Source organism: Pleurodeles waltl, chromosome 3_1 (genome assembly GCF_031143425.1).
Source record: "Pleurodeles waltl isolate 20211129_DDA chromosome 3_1, aPleWal1.hap1.20221129, whole genome shotgun sequence".
NCBI lineage: Eukaryota > Metazoa > Chordata > Amphibia > Caudata > Salamandridae > Pleurodeles > Pleurodeles waltl.
The window spans coordinates 1,790,202,014-1,790,217,798 of NC_090440.1; the positions used below are offsets into that span (position 1 = coordinate 1,790,202,014).

General features: G+C 45.2%; 1 protein-coding gene across 2 annotated transcripts in view; it reads left to right on the forward strand.

Moving 5' to 3' along the window:
* The window catches only part of DNAH7 (dynein axonemal heavy chain 7), a 1,158,398-nt gene that overhangs the window by 818,374 nt on the left and 324,239 nt on the right, over positions 1-15,785 (forward strand). For both annotated transcript variants that reach the window (XM_069225862.1, XM_069225863.1), the window contains one exon: positions 2,621-2,747. In XM_069225862.1, the coding sequence (XP_069081963.1) occupies positions 2,621-2,747 (127 nt within the window). The remainder of the gene's footprint in view (positions 1-2,620; positions 2,748-15,785) is intronic.

Genomic DNA, 15,785 nt, shown 5'->3' on the forward strand with positions numbered 1-15,785 from the left:
CCCCGGGTACCATTTCTCTATTTATCAGGGAGGGTCCTGGTGTCAGCCCCACCCACAGGCTAGCGTCAGGCATAAATGTGACACCTCTGAGCATCTAATTCAGAACACTATTTGACCTATGGAAGACAGAAGCCGTCTGCATCCGATCTTAAGACTTGTGAGGTGAAACCTAAGGGCTGAGCCTGATCCCACTTGTACCCAGAATAAAGAAGTGAGCTCCAAGGGTCAGTTGGCTGACCTCCCGTTAGGCTGCAAGGGCACAAAAGGTGCAAGAAGTCCATTTTCCTGGAGTCCCAGATGACCAACTCCAACTGGACCTCCTGGATGCTGCTGGTGGCTTCTGGTGTTCTTGACACACAAGTGCTCTTCCTGGGGCCCTGGGGTCCTTAGCTGTGTCAACATGTAGTCAACCTAACATCCTGAAAAACCTGGGATTAAGAGACATTTCAGCTTGAAAGATCTCTCAAACATGGGATAAACCTGGCAAGTCAATCTGACGACAGTACATTGCTGCTGGGCCAAAGATTTAGGTTGCTTCCACTCGAAGCTTTTTTGCAGTAAATTCATCTCAGTGGGATGTCCTGAAGAGGCTGTCTGACAACATTGAGCCCTGTTCTGCTAGAGGCTTCAGCCTGGCCCTCTGAAGGAATCCAAGCTCCAAAAAAAGTGGTTAAGTCCAGAGAGCTAGTAATCCTCACCGGTAGAAGGCGGCAGAAGTATCTGACAGGCGAGGGACCCTGCTTGGGCACGAGTTTTGAATTTCTCCCATCCGAGCTTTCCTGCCAAAAATCAACATTTTCACAAGAACCTTGTCTGATGACTCTCCAAACTCAGTGGGCCCTTTTCAGCCATAGCCTGCTGCCTTGGCCCTCAGAGGATTTTGGACTTCCATTCCAGAGACTAAGTTGCAATGTAAAAATTCTGACCTGGGCGAATCTGGCTTCCGTGTCTGACCCACTATGCACCATTGCGGTAGGCTTTAAATCATACCTACATACCAGTGAAGTGCAACCAGATGACTGCAGTTAGCACCTAATGCTTTTTGGGGCTCTTTTCATTTTAAAAGTTATCTATTAATATCTCTGTTTCTCTGTATTGGATTTTTGTTGGTTTGGTGTCACTTTGCTCACTATAACATTCTCTATTTTTATAAATTGTAGTGGAATTTTAATTGGGTTGTAGTTTTGACTTTTTAACTGTTTTGATTCTTTAAAATGCTTTGCATATTTTCTTATGTTAAGCCTGTCTGCTCCATGCCATAGCTACCACGGGTTGAGCTCAGGTTTAAATACCTGAAACCTTTACTGGACCAGTGACATTTTTACTTGTGGTGAACTACCATCTACTTATAAACCAAACACCCTACAGCACAATTCACAATGGATCTTACTCCTAGGAAGGGGAGAGAATACTTCAATATGCAGAAAAGGGATTACAAACCAAAAACACAAAAGGGTATCGCCTGTCTTGTATTCACATTTACTCACAAAAGAAATGCTGCCAGCCCACCTCCCCCACCAGCAGAAGGCGCTGCAAAGCATTTATAGTAAAAAACATAAACTCTGCTTAATATGTTTATACTTTAAAAGTGGGTGGGGCCACGGTCGTGACGTGGAATTGCGCATGTGTATTTGGCCAGCCGTCTCCGGCCGGCCAAACACACATGCGCAATAGGCTCTCTCCAGCCAACACTGTGCTGCCGGGCTGGAGAGAGCAGGCACAGGCTCCCACTCTGCCTGGAAGCGCCCTGGCTGGGTGCTCCCAGCCAGTCCTAGAGCTGCTTTGAGCAGTATCAGGATTTGCCGCAGGGCAGGCTGGGAGCCTGTGCCTCTAATGAGTAGATGGAGTGACACACCGTGGAAAAAAGGTACGTTTTATTTTTAGTATTTTTGTTTGGGGCCCCCCTCACCCTTCCCGCCACGCGCCGCCCTCCCCTTTTGCCTCTCATGAGCTGCACCCGAATCCTGCTCATAGTGAAAAAAAAAATGATAATTGGTTCCTTAGTAGACACTCACCTACTCTGGTAGTGGCATGCTTTATCATCAGGTCTCATCCTGGTCCCTAATAACCAGAAAGGGCTTGACCGTATTTAAGGGAGCACTTTGAACATTTTACCTAGCTGGGGTACCTCGAAAGATAAAATACCTCAAACCAACCTCGGTGTCCCTTTATGAACAGTTGTTCAAAACATGCTACCCCAATTAATAATCCGCATTCTCACACAACTCATATATTCTTCAAGGGGCCATGATTGGACTGTCTGGTTCCTTTCGATATTCTTGTACATGAGGCACATGGCCCAGTGATGGAGATGAATATGTACTTTACAATTGTTCAGTGTCGTTTTAGTCAATAGCACTTGAGCCTTACAGCATAAATCCAGAGGAAATGGGCATTAAAAAATATACGCAGCTCTTCCTCATATAGCACAACGTAAAAGTGTGTGTTTGCTTTTGCCTTCAAAATGGTGTCCTCGGTTAATAAAACGCCTATATTAGGATCAGGCACTTGGGAGTAGTGTGTAAGAGAAGGTCTTGGCTGAATGGTTTGGGAAGTGTTGATCCTACAAGCATAACCGGTTTTAATTTCTTACTCACCTGTTTTCCCTTGATATTTACAGGTTGCGGATACTAAAAGACCACTTTACATACTCGCTGTATGTCAATGTCTGTCGTTCGCTCTTTGAAAAGGACAAGCTGCTGTTTTCATTTTGCCTAAACGTGAACCTCCTGAAGTATGAAAAACTGGTGAGTAGTTTCTTATTGCTTTCCTTGTGTTTCTGATAATGCTAAAACACCACCAAGGCAGCGTGTCAAAAGTGAAAGTAAGACAGACCCAGATGGAAAGCGAGGAGATGGTTACCAGAAAACTCCAGGAGTATTTTGAATTTCACCAATTACTCCGCGAATGGAAGGCAGATTTCCTCCCTGCTTGAGGGAGAGGAACTGTTTCGTTAAACATCAGGGCTGCCTCCATGAGACCTGCACCTCCTCACGCACTTTTACTGTTCCCCGTTTGCTCCAGCAAGCAGTGTGTCGCATCCCGCGTGGGCAGTGCTGTTGTCTGATCGTGTGAATGGGTTTCCCATTATTTATTAATGAAAAGTATTTAAACATCGTTATCATATGGCTGTGCACATGAACGTGTGTACACTCATGTACACTCCTGGGCAGCCATCTTTGAATCGTTTTTGTTATACTCGGCGAAAACTATCTCAAGAAACTGGCTGTGCATGCACTTTTTTTGCATAAGGTATAATAAAACCCATTCATAGATGACCATGTGTGGTTCTGCAGACAGTCAAACACATGTCCACGCACGGGTGGCCAGTTTGGATTGTTTTTTGTTGTAGCTGATCTTTAGATTAACATGTGAAGATTGTGGATGTGCTTCTTTTTTTAAATAATACACTGTGGCAAAGAAAGCAGTCATTGGCAACCTCAATAGCTTTGTGGCAAAGACTAGCTATTAGCCTTGTAGTGCTTGTTAAGATATGCATGCATCACAAACAGGCGACTGGACAGCGACTGAACAGCTACATGTACCAGAGTTACACGTAGAAAACAAACATCTGCATCCATCTAAAGAACTTTGTGTGTATGTAATTATGCATTTATATATGTGTGTATGTAGTACTCTTAGTAAGCTTTCTGCTTGGGAGTAGACGGCTGACGGCACGGCATGCATGTTCTCGGGCGGAAGTGGTTTGAGACCACCACTGACTGAGGTGTGGCGCTATCTGCCCCATTGCAGGGAGAGGGGAGCTGCTACCCCCGTTGCAACAGCCCTCTGTCCAGCCCCTTCGACCCCCTATGACAAAACAGGGTAAATGTGGGTGAGAGGGAGGAGCAGCATGCAACTCACAGCAATACCGTGGTACTGTGCAACACAGCCAGTGGGTGAATCGTGCAAGAGGCCATGAGCCCTGAGGTGAGAGGCGCAGGAAGTGAGGTAGCAGGAGCATTAGGCTGCAGCACCGCCCTTTCCATGGAAGCAACTGGTGTTAGGCCGGTGTGGCTTGCGCTTGTGGTGTCCTTGCGCCCCATCGTCGCCTCTCGCTCTCCCCATCCACACCTGCTCCGTGATTTCCTTGCCTGCCTAGTCACCATAAGCCATATGCTTCCATCGCTCCTGTTGCCCACCTGTCCAGCTTCCAACAGGCCTTCTAGACTTAGCACTTTACAGCCTGCTTCATTTTCTCTCTCGAGTCTAGCCTAGCACAGCATTGTCCAGCAGGCGCCCATTTAAGGTATCCTCAGTGTCCAGAGGCACAGTGCAGCTCTAATGCAGCCCCAGCTGTGATTCAGTGTGGCCTTGAGGCCACTGCCATTTGCTCCTCACTGACTGCTGCCCTTCTCCTGGTCCCCTCTGGCCCCCTACGTGCCCCCCACTCACTGCAGTCAAGGTTCACTGGAGCTGGGGCTGATGGGGGGAGCAGTGGTGTGGTCACAGTTGTCTCAGCAGCATCAGCAGTCGTAAGTCTCAAACTCAAAGAATACAAAGCACACATATCATTGTCATTGTCAAACTCCGCCATTAAGACAGCATGACAGCACGCAAGGCGACCACAAAGACACCATACAGCAAAAGGAAATGGCTAGCAGGCACACTGTGGCTGGCTGTACGGTCAGTCGACCTCAGCTACAGAAATGTGCAAAAATCTGGACAAATACACTAAATACACTAAAGGAGGCCATGTGGGAAATGCTTAGCGTTCCACAGAAGCCTCAAAACTTGCCATTAGGATCCAAGCCTGACTGGGCGCCCGTTAAGGGAGAAAAAGCCACCTCCACAACAAAGAAGCGTGGCTATACGATCAATAGCATTCCCACCGCCAAGAGGCAAGCAATTGAAGAAACCAACTTTAATACCATTATCTATCTCTGAACAACCAACTCAAATGCGGCATGAAAAGGACCACTTTAAGAACTGAGAAATCTAGATGTCAAGATATGGGACTGAAGCATACCCAGCACAGTTCTGCAATCCTGTTATGACTGCCAAACAGAACAGCTGCCAGCCAAATGAAACCCTCTCCATGCTCAGAAATGCAGTAGATGGCTTCAGCCAGACAAGTGAAACAAAACCCAGGCTGGAATCCATGTTAGTAAGCCATTACAGGCAACAACAATTTTGTATGATTGAATCAGATTGGTTGTGGCTGCCAACAGCCTTAACTAAACATGCAGGAAAATGACCTCCTGCCTTGCATCCAGCCAGTTCTTCCAGTTGACATGTTGGCTTCAAAATATTCTCCTGCAATACAAGAGGAATGGCAAGTCTAGTCAATGTCAATGACATAGAAGCGGTAAGGTATTGGCAAACATTTAATGTAATCATGCTCTAGGAAACTTGGAGCATCACCCCAATCCCCCTGATTGGGTACTTAAAGTTTCACTCAGCAGCAACAAAAACGAACAAAAAAGGAAATCCAAAATGCGGCCTAGCTATTTATATTGCCACATACCTCGCTATCTGCACAGAAGAAATCGCACTCCTGGATCATCTTCCTATTAGTCCTCAAAAGGTCGTGTGCCCTAAAGGCACCCCTCATATTAGTAAGTGTGTACATCCACCCATACCCCCATTCAAAACCGGAGATCATACCTAAGCTAGAGTCAATAATAAGAGGCTTAAGAAAAAAACGGTGATGCTCACATGATTTTAGCCAGTGACTTCAACTCAAATCTACTAATCAATGACCGCGGAGATGAGACCATATTGCTGCAAGAGGATCTATGGCACATCCCCCATTTAGTGATTCTTCCCACTGAAAGATGTGACAGCTTTAGGGAAAAGACTCTGTGTATGTGCTTGCAAGCCAGCCTCAGATCACTGAACTGAAGAGCAAGTGAGGACCAGCCTCCGGACCCAACTTTTACTGCCCTGAACTCATGCTCGACCATAGACTACACCTTTATGAGCCTATCCCTATGTTAGATATCTGGTGCACTTTAAGATCGATGTCCATCCAGAAAGTGACCATTGACCACAGAATCTCCTTTAAATTATAAATGCCTACTTCTGCCCAAAAGCCTCAAATTGGGGTGTATATCACTGACTACCATCCGGAAGAGACTCAAATGGAAAGATGTCCCAGGAAAGGACATTGTGGAGTGCTATCAACATGTTTATAGAAAATCTGGCGTCAAGTGGACTGAGCCTGTGTATAGCCTGGGAACTGACAGCTAAAAGTCTGATTGTGGAGTCCACCTCCCAGTGACAGAGAGCGTGAGTTCTCATAGGAAAAAAAGATTCTTTCGTAGGCTCTGGCCTTGTGCAAGGGCCCTCAATAATGAACTTCGCAAACTGCTTAAAGTGCTTAAAATAAAAGGAAACCAACTGAGATGGGCCTACCAGCAAAAATCGCAGCCACCAGGAAGCTTTACAAAAGTGACCTATGGGCACTCAGACGCACTGGTCACTTCTGGGTGACCCTAATTCATGCCAGAAAACCAAGAAATGCAAAAAAGTTTCTGTGAAAAATAGCCAACAAAATCACCCAGTGTCAAACTCAGCAAACATAACAGCACACCATTGGGAATAATATGTCTCCACGTCCCAAAGCATCCATGTAATGGCTTATACTAGACTCCCAGTACCAGGAAATCTGAGGCTGAAATCCAACCAATTAAGTAAGTCACAGAGCCAACAACAGCAGAAAACCCTAGGACAGTATTTGGGGCTGAAACAGGACACTTAAATCAGTGGACCACAGTTGCCAGCACCCCCTTATTCATAGGTTTGTCCTGCAGGAAGTCTGTGATATAATAACCAGGGACAGACGAAGGTACCCAGGAACCAAATGGCCTACCACCACAACTATTCAAAGACAACTCAGAATATTGGGCATCTTTACTAACACCTTTATTTAAATACTGCATCTCCACAGAACAAATTCCCGAGTAGTGGAGAGGACAATAATTCACCACATATACAAAGGAGGGAATCCCTCTGATCTGAGAAGTTACAGACAAATCTCTCTGTTGGACAATGAGGCGAAGTATTATGCTGGTGTTCTATTAGATGTAGAGTTGTCACGGAATGAAAACAGCATCACCCCCAGCCTCCCATCCCCATCCCCATCAAACAGGGTTTAGAAAGGGGCTGGGAACCACTGTAAACTCTCTTGCATTGACTTCACTGATGGATAAAACATATAAGAACAAATCTTTGTTATATGCATTCTTCATGGCACCTAAACAGTCTTGCTGTCAGCGTGACAGTGGAATACAGTTACCTGGGCATGATCATGGACAATTGCAGAACCTTTCAAATACACAAGGAGACCTTAAAATCGAAATCAGCCACCTAGCGACATGTATTTCTCAAGGTTTCCCAAAAGCTTCATGTTCCCTCACTTGAGTCCCTAATGAAGGTGATCTGCACTGCAGCTTACGGCTCAGAAGTTATGTTTGGAAGGGGCTCTCTCCTGTTGAATAAACTAGTGGTGAGCACCTATAAAAAGGTTTTCCACTTACCGAAACATGCATCTCCTGCTAAGATTCGGCTAGAATTTGGCATGTACAGTCAAGTCCTGGGAAGACAAGCCGTCTTTCTGAGAATATGTTTTAAGTTACGCACAGCTGTTTCTGGCACACTGGAAACTTTAGCTAAAGCTTCCCATAACAGCTAGCCACTCTGCAGCCAAGACCTATTTGGAACAGTGAGTCCAGAATCTTTAGGCAGCCGCACTGTGGCCAACTCTAACCTCTTTTGCCAACTTTAAAAGGATAGTCATTAAAATGGTGCATCAGTTATAATGGCTCGCATACCTGGTCGATTCTATGTAATTATGCCAAAACTGGGACCTCACCCAATCGCAAAATTCTGCATGTCAGTACATGTTAAACAACAGCTCATTCGATACAAGCTCGGAGATCTTCCGACCCTGAACTGTATACCAGCAGAAAGAAGTGAATGCCAAAATAATCTATGCAGGCTCTGTCACTCTAGAAAGATAACTTATGCATAATCATCTTTATCTGTCCTGACCTACTAAAAGAAAGACAGGCACTCCGGGTACGAATATTTGTGAAATGTATGCAACTGTTCTTGAGATCGTTGAATAACTTTACGCACTGTGACTAATACGCTTACCAGGCATTCTCGTTTTTAGGGTCGAGCGCACAAGCGCTCCCTCCCTGTTGTAATCTCTCTTTTGGCTTTTAACCACGCCCATGTCACGCCTGTCACTTTCATTGGTTCGTGGGCTTGCCTTTTAAAATCCTCTTGATTTCATTAGTAGAAGGCATGCATATGTCATGCCTTTTCCGGTGTTCAGCCTTCCTTGAGCGCACCAGCCAACTGCTCAAAGCATACGAGGTTCTATGTTTTCAGCCTGGTTTCTGCACTACTTTATTTTATTTTCCATGCTGCGAGATCGCTCTGGGTTTTACATATTGCAATCCCCCTCGGTTTTTTGATTTCCAGTTTCAGCGCGATCGTGCGGGGTTTTACATAGCACAATCGCGCTCATTTTTTTCCCTTTTTTTCTTTCAACTTAAGAAAAGTCCAGTTAGGAGTTTACACCGCTAATATCTCGAACTCAAGCAAATGCAAGACCCTTTGCATTGCATGCAAATGCTTGTTTAGTCAGGCGTCTGTGATCTGCAAAACTGCAGTCAACACAGTAACTTATTTATTGTATGTACTTTTTGTGAGGCCGGTGAAACATGCTTGTGATTTACAATGTAACCCCTTAAGCTGCATTCTATTTGCCCCGTACAACTTTGGGATGTTAATTGAACGTGTTATGAGCTACGCAGCCTAGACACCACTTTACTCCTTGCATGCACATTGTGGGGGCAGAACAGTCCATACAGTATTTCACCCATCGTTGATATGCTGGGGAGCCTCACTCCCTACTGGCCTAGTCTAAGAATGAATCACACGATGAACTTGTTAGCTAGCACTTTATTAACTTTTGCACTTTCTGGAGGCTTGGGTACTTCGTGATTGTGTGGCCAATGTCTTGATTTGTAGCCTTCCATTGTCCTTAGGAATCCGTTTGTTTGACGTGCCTGTTTTAATTGAATTAGTAGGAAAACACAGTAATTCCATTTAGAAAGGATTCTTCTCCGTGGCTCAAAAGGTCACTAAATCCAGTCACTTGGTACTTGCTGCTCGATGTGCAACCCCTCCAATGGTCTCTATGTCTCTATCCCGGTCAAGCGGAAGGTCACAGGAAGTTGTCCCACTTCAGTAAGTCTCACAAAAAGAAGAGCAAGAAGTAGAGGAGATCTATGACTTCACCTCATCCATCGAGACAAGGGAGCATCATCACTCGAGGCCTGGCTCCACGATTGAGCCTGCGACAGGGCCATCTTCCCACCTCCCTGAGTTTCTGGGAGACAGAGCAACCCACACCCATTTCCAAGAATACTGTGAGGCATTGCACCTCATATTTGGGCGGCCCATCTCTGCTGAATCACCTTTGGGCTTGCAAGATTGAGAGGGGTCCCAACTGGTTTTACGCTATCAGGTTCACGCCACTCAGACCCCTTGGATCCACAGATGGAGCCGGACCGGTGACGGTACTGCCACCTCTACCTTTCCCGGTGCCGTTCCCACTATCAGCACTTCCGGCGCCACTTTTATCCCCGTTCTCATGCCTAATTTGACATGGAGCAGGAGGGGCATCATCAGACGCCTACCCTTGTGCTGACTCGAGCCATTCACTCTGGGTCAGAGTCTGAGCCCTATTCCTATAGACTAGGACTTGGGAAGATTGGGAGAGACCACTACAACCTGAAGAATACCTAGTGTGAGAACTTTGCAGATGCCAGTGAGTGAACTGGACACCTCCCAAGGTAGTGGCTTGTTTTCTCCCCCTATGTTGGCTAAGGACGAGGTTTCCATATTTGCAATGGTGGTGAGTAGGGTTGCCAAGGTCCTGGACCTTCAGCATCAGGGGAATCTCTCCGACATGGTCCAGATCATGGAGGGCAATGCAAAAGACCTTCAATGGTGGTAACGCACTACATTTGGGTCTGCGGCAGATCCCGTTCCCTTCCCCAACTGGATCTGACAGTAGAGGCAGATGAGTCACTCCTGGGATGAGGCGACCATGTGGAAGTGATGGTGCAGTTGTTCATGGACAACATCACCATCTTGTAACCAAACCATCTTGTAGTACTGCAACAAACAGGGTGGGCTGGGGTCATGGATTTTTTTTCAAGAGGCCTTGCACCTCTCGACATGGCTGGAACCCCAGGGCATATCCATGGTGGTTCAACACCTGCCAGGATCTCTGAACACCAGGCCGGATGTACTCAGCCAAAGATACCTAACAGATCACAAATGGCATCTCCTTACAAAGGTGGTGCAAGGTCACTTCCAGCAGTGGGGAGAGCATTGGTTAGATCTATCCACCACTGCCAAGAATGTTCAATGTCAGCAGTTCTGCATGCTAGAGTTTAAAAGGTGGCTCTTGCTTGGAAACGCTTTTCATCTCGAATGGAGTTCAGGCCTTCTGTCGGCCTTTCCACCCATACCATTCCTGCCCAGAGTTCTCAAGAAGATCTGAGACAACCGGGCCCAAGTCATCCTTGTGGTTGCGTACTGGTATCCCGAACTGTTAAGCATGGTCATTGGTCCTCGGATCAGGTTGCCCTTTTGGGAGGATCTCCTGTCACCGTAACAGGGGAAGGTTCTCCACCTGAACTTGTCATCCCTCCAACTTCATGCCTGGAGCTTGAGCAGCGACAGTTGACAGCTTTCAACCTTCCGCCCGAAGTCTGCGATGTTATCTTGGCAGCTCAGTGTCCGTCCATCAAGATTGTATATGCCAGCCGTTAGCATAAATTTGTGGCATGGTGTGGTGAGCAACAGGTTGATCCCTTATCGGCTCCCCTTTCCAAGGTTTGGTTGTTTATACTTCACCTGGCCCAGTAGGGCTCTGCATTGGGCACATTAAAAGGTTATCTATCTGCTACCTTCGCATTTCTGCAGCTGCTAGTCCCCTATTGTAAATAGGTTCCTTAGAGGTCAGTAGAACGTGTTTCCCCCAGCTCCCTTTGTTATGCCCCAATGGGACCTAAATCTGGTTCTTACTTTCCTAATGTGTACTCCCTCTGAGGCACTTCAGTCTTGTCCTCTTAGGCTCCTCACCATCAAGACAGCCTTTCTGGTGGCAATTACATCTGTGCGAAGAGTCAATGAGCTACAGGCTCTGTCGTTCCAACCTCCCTTTTCTTTTTCCTCAACAAACTGGTCCTTTGGACTCCAGCATCCTTCTTGCCGAAGGTAGTCATCCCCGCTCCATGTAGGCCTATTCATCACCTTGGCTAGCTTTTGCAATTTGCAGCATCCTTTTAAGGAGGAGGAGGAGAGATTCCCGCTGCTGGACCCCAAAAGAGCATTGTCATTCTACCTTGACTGCACAAATCCATTCCAGGTGGATGATCCACTCTTTGTGAGGAATCAGGGCTAGAAAAAGCTAAAAGGTTACTGGACCACTCGCTATGGCAAGTCATAATTGATCAGGTCCAGCTATTTTTAGGACTTACTTTCCCCTTCATAACAAAGAACAGTGTTCTGCTCGGTCAGAAAGTGGATGGGCAATAACATATGCCTTTAAATCTTGTTCTTATGTCACATTGACATAGTGTTCACAGACAAGGGTCAAAAGTAATTTTGTCTTACAATTAATTTTCCTTCTGAATGCAGAGTTCCAGGACTTTGTAAGGTAAACTGTGTGACTTGGTGTTTAGAGTGTTTAGAGCGTAAAATAAATATAGATTGTCACATTTTTCCTAACACACAACATTTAAATGACTAAGTCAACTGTACAAACATTTCAAAATATATTTCAGTAGATGTGAGAGCCCAGTTTTGTATTTCTGTGTGATGAAAAAAATATTTTAACAGGATGAAAACAAATTAGAATACTTTACGTGTTGATGTGTAAAGGATATGTTTTCTGACATCAAGTTTTCACAGATTAATTCACTATATAGTTTTATCTGTAAAGCTGCAAATTAGGGGAAAGGGATTTGGACACTTATTGGAAACTTACTGTGTGTAGATGACAATATGCTGCCACATTATGGTTTAGGAATATATTTATTAAAAGTGAGGGTTTAATCCTGCCCTGATGGCAATGCTGTTAGTAAACTAAAAGGAAGTCATGTATTATGTGTCTCCTAAATGTGGCCTAGATTCTTGTGATACATGCATCAAACTTTAGTCTACTTAATCAAACAAAAGTGTTTTTGTTTTGTACTGCAGAAATGCTGAGCTCACATATTTGAAGGTGTAATCATATGTGAAAATGAAGAAAAAGGCGACTCTGTAAACTATTTGTCTTTGATCAAACAATTTGAGACCTATTTATGGGTCAAGTACATCACAGTTAGGTCGAGTAGATTATTTTAAGTTACTCGACCTTCAGGTCTAGAAACATTTTTATGATTTTTCGAGGCCTAGGTATGTCAGGGACAAGAAAGGAAAGGCCATGCAGAAACAGACCATCTACTAATGGATCGTGCTCTGACTTAAAATCTGCTATGATTGGCCAAGAAGCAACCCCCAGAGGGCTTGCATGCTCAATCCACCAGATATAATGCAGAGACCACTGCATTGGCATGCAGAATACTGGTCCTGGACATCAGTCAGGCAGCAACGTGGGCCTCTCTGCAGACATTCACTAAGCATTACTGCCTGGACAATCAGGTCTGTAGGGACAGGCACTTTGCTCTTTCGCCCCTACAGGACTTCTTGGTGTGAGATCATTTAGCAGACCCTCCTCTGAGAAGGTATGGCTTGGGTTTCTATTCTAAGGTTGGGAATCAATGGCTAGGAGTCTCTATCACATGGCCTCTATCTAGCAGCAGATTCTGTAACAACCCACTCATCCTCCCGGCTCTGCTAACAGATTTCTAGGGATACGGCTATTCCCTTTCAGGGTTCTAGTTTTCACCACAAGTGATCAGTATTATTAGTGGCTCTGCGCTCCTGGTGTGGAAAGTTGTGAAAAGAAATTGACATCAGCACACTAGGGTGGTGTCTATGTAGGCAGCTTGCACATCACTTCTGGCACAGATGATGGGGCACGTCATGAGAAGTCAAGCAACACCACCTACCGGTGCTCAGGGGTACTGCTCTTGAAAAATTTCCTGATCTAGTCCGACACCTGAGGATAATTGTAAGGTAAGGATTCTGCGGCTAGATAGCATTTTGCCTTTCTTGAAGAATGAGATATAGGGGCATTAAATATGTCCAGTTTGAATCACAAATAATATGTTACTACAAAATCTTAATTATTTTAATGTGTGACACCAAAATATTCAGAAGCATAGTGTTGCACACTGCTGTAAATGTGCACAACTGAAAAAGACATGTTTGAACTTTATGGGAGGCTTTCGTTATTCTCAAAGTAGTCCTAGTGAGCTTCATCATCTACCACCAACATCCCGATTTTACTGTTAGAATGCCAGATCACTGGGAAAGTCTTAAGGCATGCAGATTATTTCACAGCTACTCCTGGCTAGCCAAATCAGTGCTCTGAAGGAGACTGACATTTGAACAAAGATTGATATGCGAGTACCCCTAAATTATAACTATTCAGTTTGTGGTACACACACATCAATATGTATATCCTCATTGCTCTAGTTCTTACACATTCACTCCCATCTCATTCATTCATATCTACTCATATAAAAAACAGAATTGCTACAAACTGAACATACTGAACCTTGGTCCGTACTTCAAATGGGTAACACTAGACAATACTGAGGGTACTATCCAGAAGGACCCTAAAAGTGATATATTATACCTCTGTACTGCACTAGTAGGGTTAAAAAGTGTCACTTAATTTAGGTCAGCAGCCACCCTTACACAGGCCCTACATAAATGAATACTAGTGAAATCGCCCAAATGATGCCTCGCATGTCTTTGGAAATATGTAGGATTATGCTCTCTTGGCAGAAATGTCATCGATTAGCAAGATAATGGAGTGTATATCCAACTAGGTATGGGGTATCATTGCATGGCACTAATGTAAGAAATATAGGTGAATTGAAATTTAAAGTGGGCCCATGAGAGTGTTGCCATAAGTGGACCTTGTGACTGAGACCAAGGGTATCCAGGGATTCACACTAGTCTTCTGGAAGGTTCCTAGTGTAGTTTGCCTTAAAAGGTGTCCTACTGGTGAACAACATTATTTAACCGGTTCAATTTGGAAAACATTCCAAAGAGGAGATGCAAGGTGTATGTGTGAGTGAGAGTGATGCTAAGCGAAGTTGTCAGGTGGATTGGAAGTGAAGCCGGTGATTGAGATATTCAGGTCCAGTGTTGTGTAGTGACTTGACTGCATGCGTGAGAAGTTTGAACTGTCATTGCTTCTGGATGGGAGCCAGTGGAGATCTCCGAGGAGTAGTGTGGTATGGGTTTGGCAAGGGAGGTCAAGGACGAGTCTGGGTGAGTTTTGCATAGTTTGAAGTCTGTGAAGAAGATGGGTTGGGATACCCGCTTAGAGCGAGCTACCGTAGCCCGATCTGCTTGTGATTAAGGCCTGCATAATGGTACCTCTGGTGTTCAGTGGGAGCCCCTTGAAGATTCTACGTAACATGCAGAGAATATGGAAGCATGAAGAGGTGATGGCGTTGACCTCGACCTTCATAGTGAGGTTGGCGTCCAAGAAGAAGCCTAGGTTCCTAGCTTGGTCGGTTGGAGTGGATGTGGGTACAGGTTTGGCAGCCTAGCAGGTGGAATTCCAAGGCAAGCTTTTATTCCCGAAGATCAGTACTTCAGTTTTGTTGGTATTGAACTTCATGCAGTTTTCTTTCATCTAATTGGCCACCTTGGGCATGCATTGCTTGAAGTTTGTTTTGTTGGTGATGCTGTCATCTGAGATGGAAAGAATGAGATGGGTATTATAAACATAGGAGATGATGTTGATTCCGTGGGATCTGATGAAGTTAGCCAGAGGAATCATGTTGAAAAGTGTGGGTTTGAGTGTTGATCCCTGTGGGACTCCGCAGATGAGGTCCTTGGGGTCTGATGTGAACGGCATGAGACTGACTCGTTGAGTTCTTCTGGAGAGAAAAGAGACTATCCATTTGAGAGCTCGTCATTGTATTTCTGCTGTGTGTTGGGTGGCAATGAGTGAGTGGTGGGAGTGGTGTCTAAGGTGGCTGAGAAGTTGAGGATGATAAGGGTGACTGTCTGTCCACTGTTAAGGGTGGTGAGTTTGTCATCTGTGGCACCGGTGAGGGCTGTTCCTGTGCTGTGGTTGTTTTGGAATCCTGATTGCGTGTTGTACAGGAGTTTGTGGCATTCTAGGTGCTCAGAGAGTTGTCTGTTGATGGCCTTCTCTATGACATTGGCTGGCAAGGGGAGCAGCAAGATGGGTTGGTAGCTGCTGAGTACTTCGAGGTATGCTGATGGTTTTTTGAGAAGGGTGGTGACGTCTGCATGTTTCCAGATATTGTTGGCTCTTCCCAGGGTGTAGATATGATGGGCATGGGTCTGTGGGCCTCTCTGAGTAGACTGTCTTAATTCTTGCTGCATTGTCCTAGGGGCATGGAGGGTTCAATGCTGTCAGTTGGTAGTCATTCGTCTGCAGTGTGAGAAATAGAGGCTTCACAACTAACGTGATAGATGGTGTTTCATTATTTGATGTTAAGATCTAAAACCTAGCTATTGTTCAAAAGGGAATTTCACTTAGGGTGCTTGTGTTCCACTTGGACATCCAGGGTGAAACTTTGAATGAGAAATTATGCTTGGTGTTTTGGAAACTGTTGGACTTTGAGAAGGATGTAATGTGGCTGATTATGAGGAGC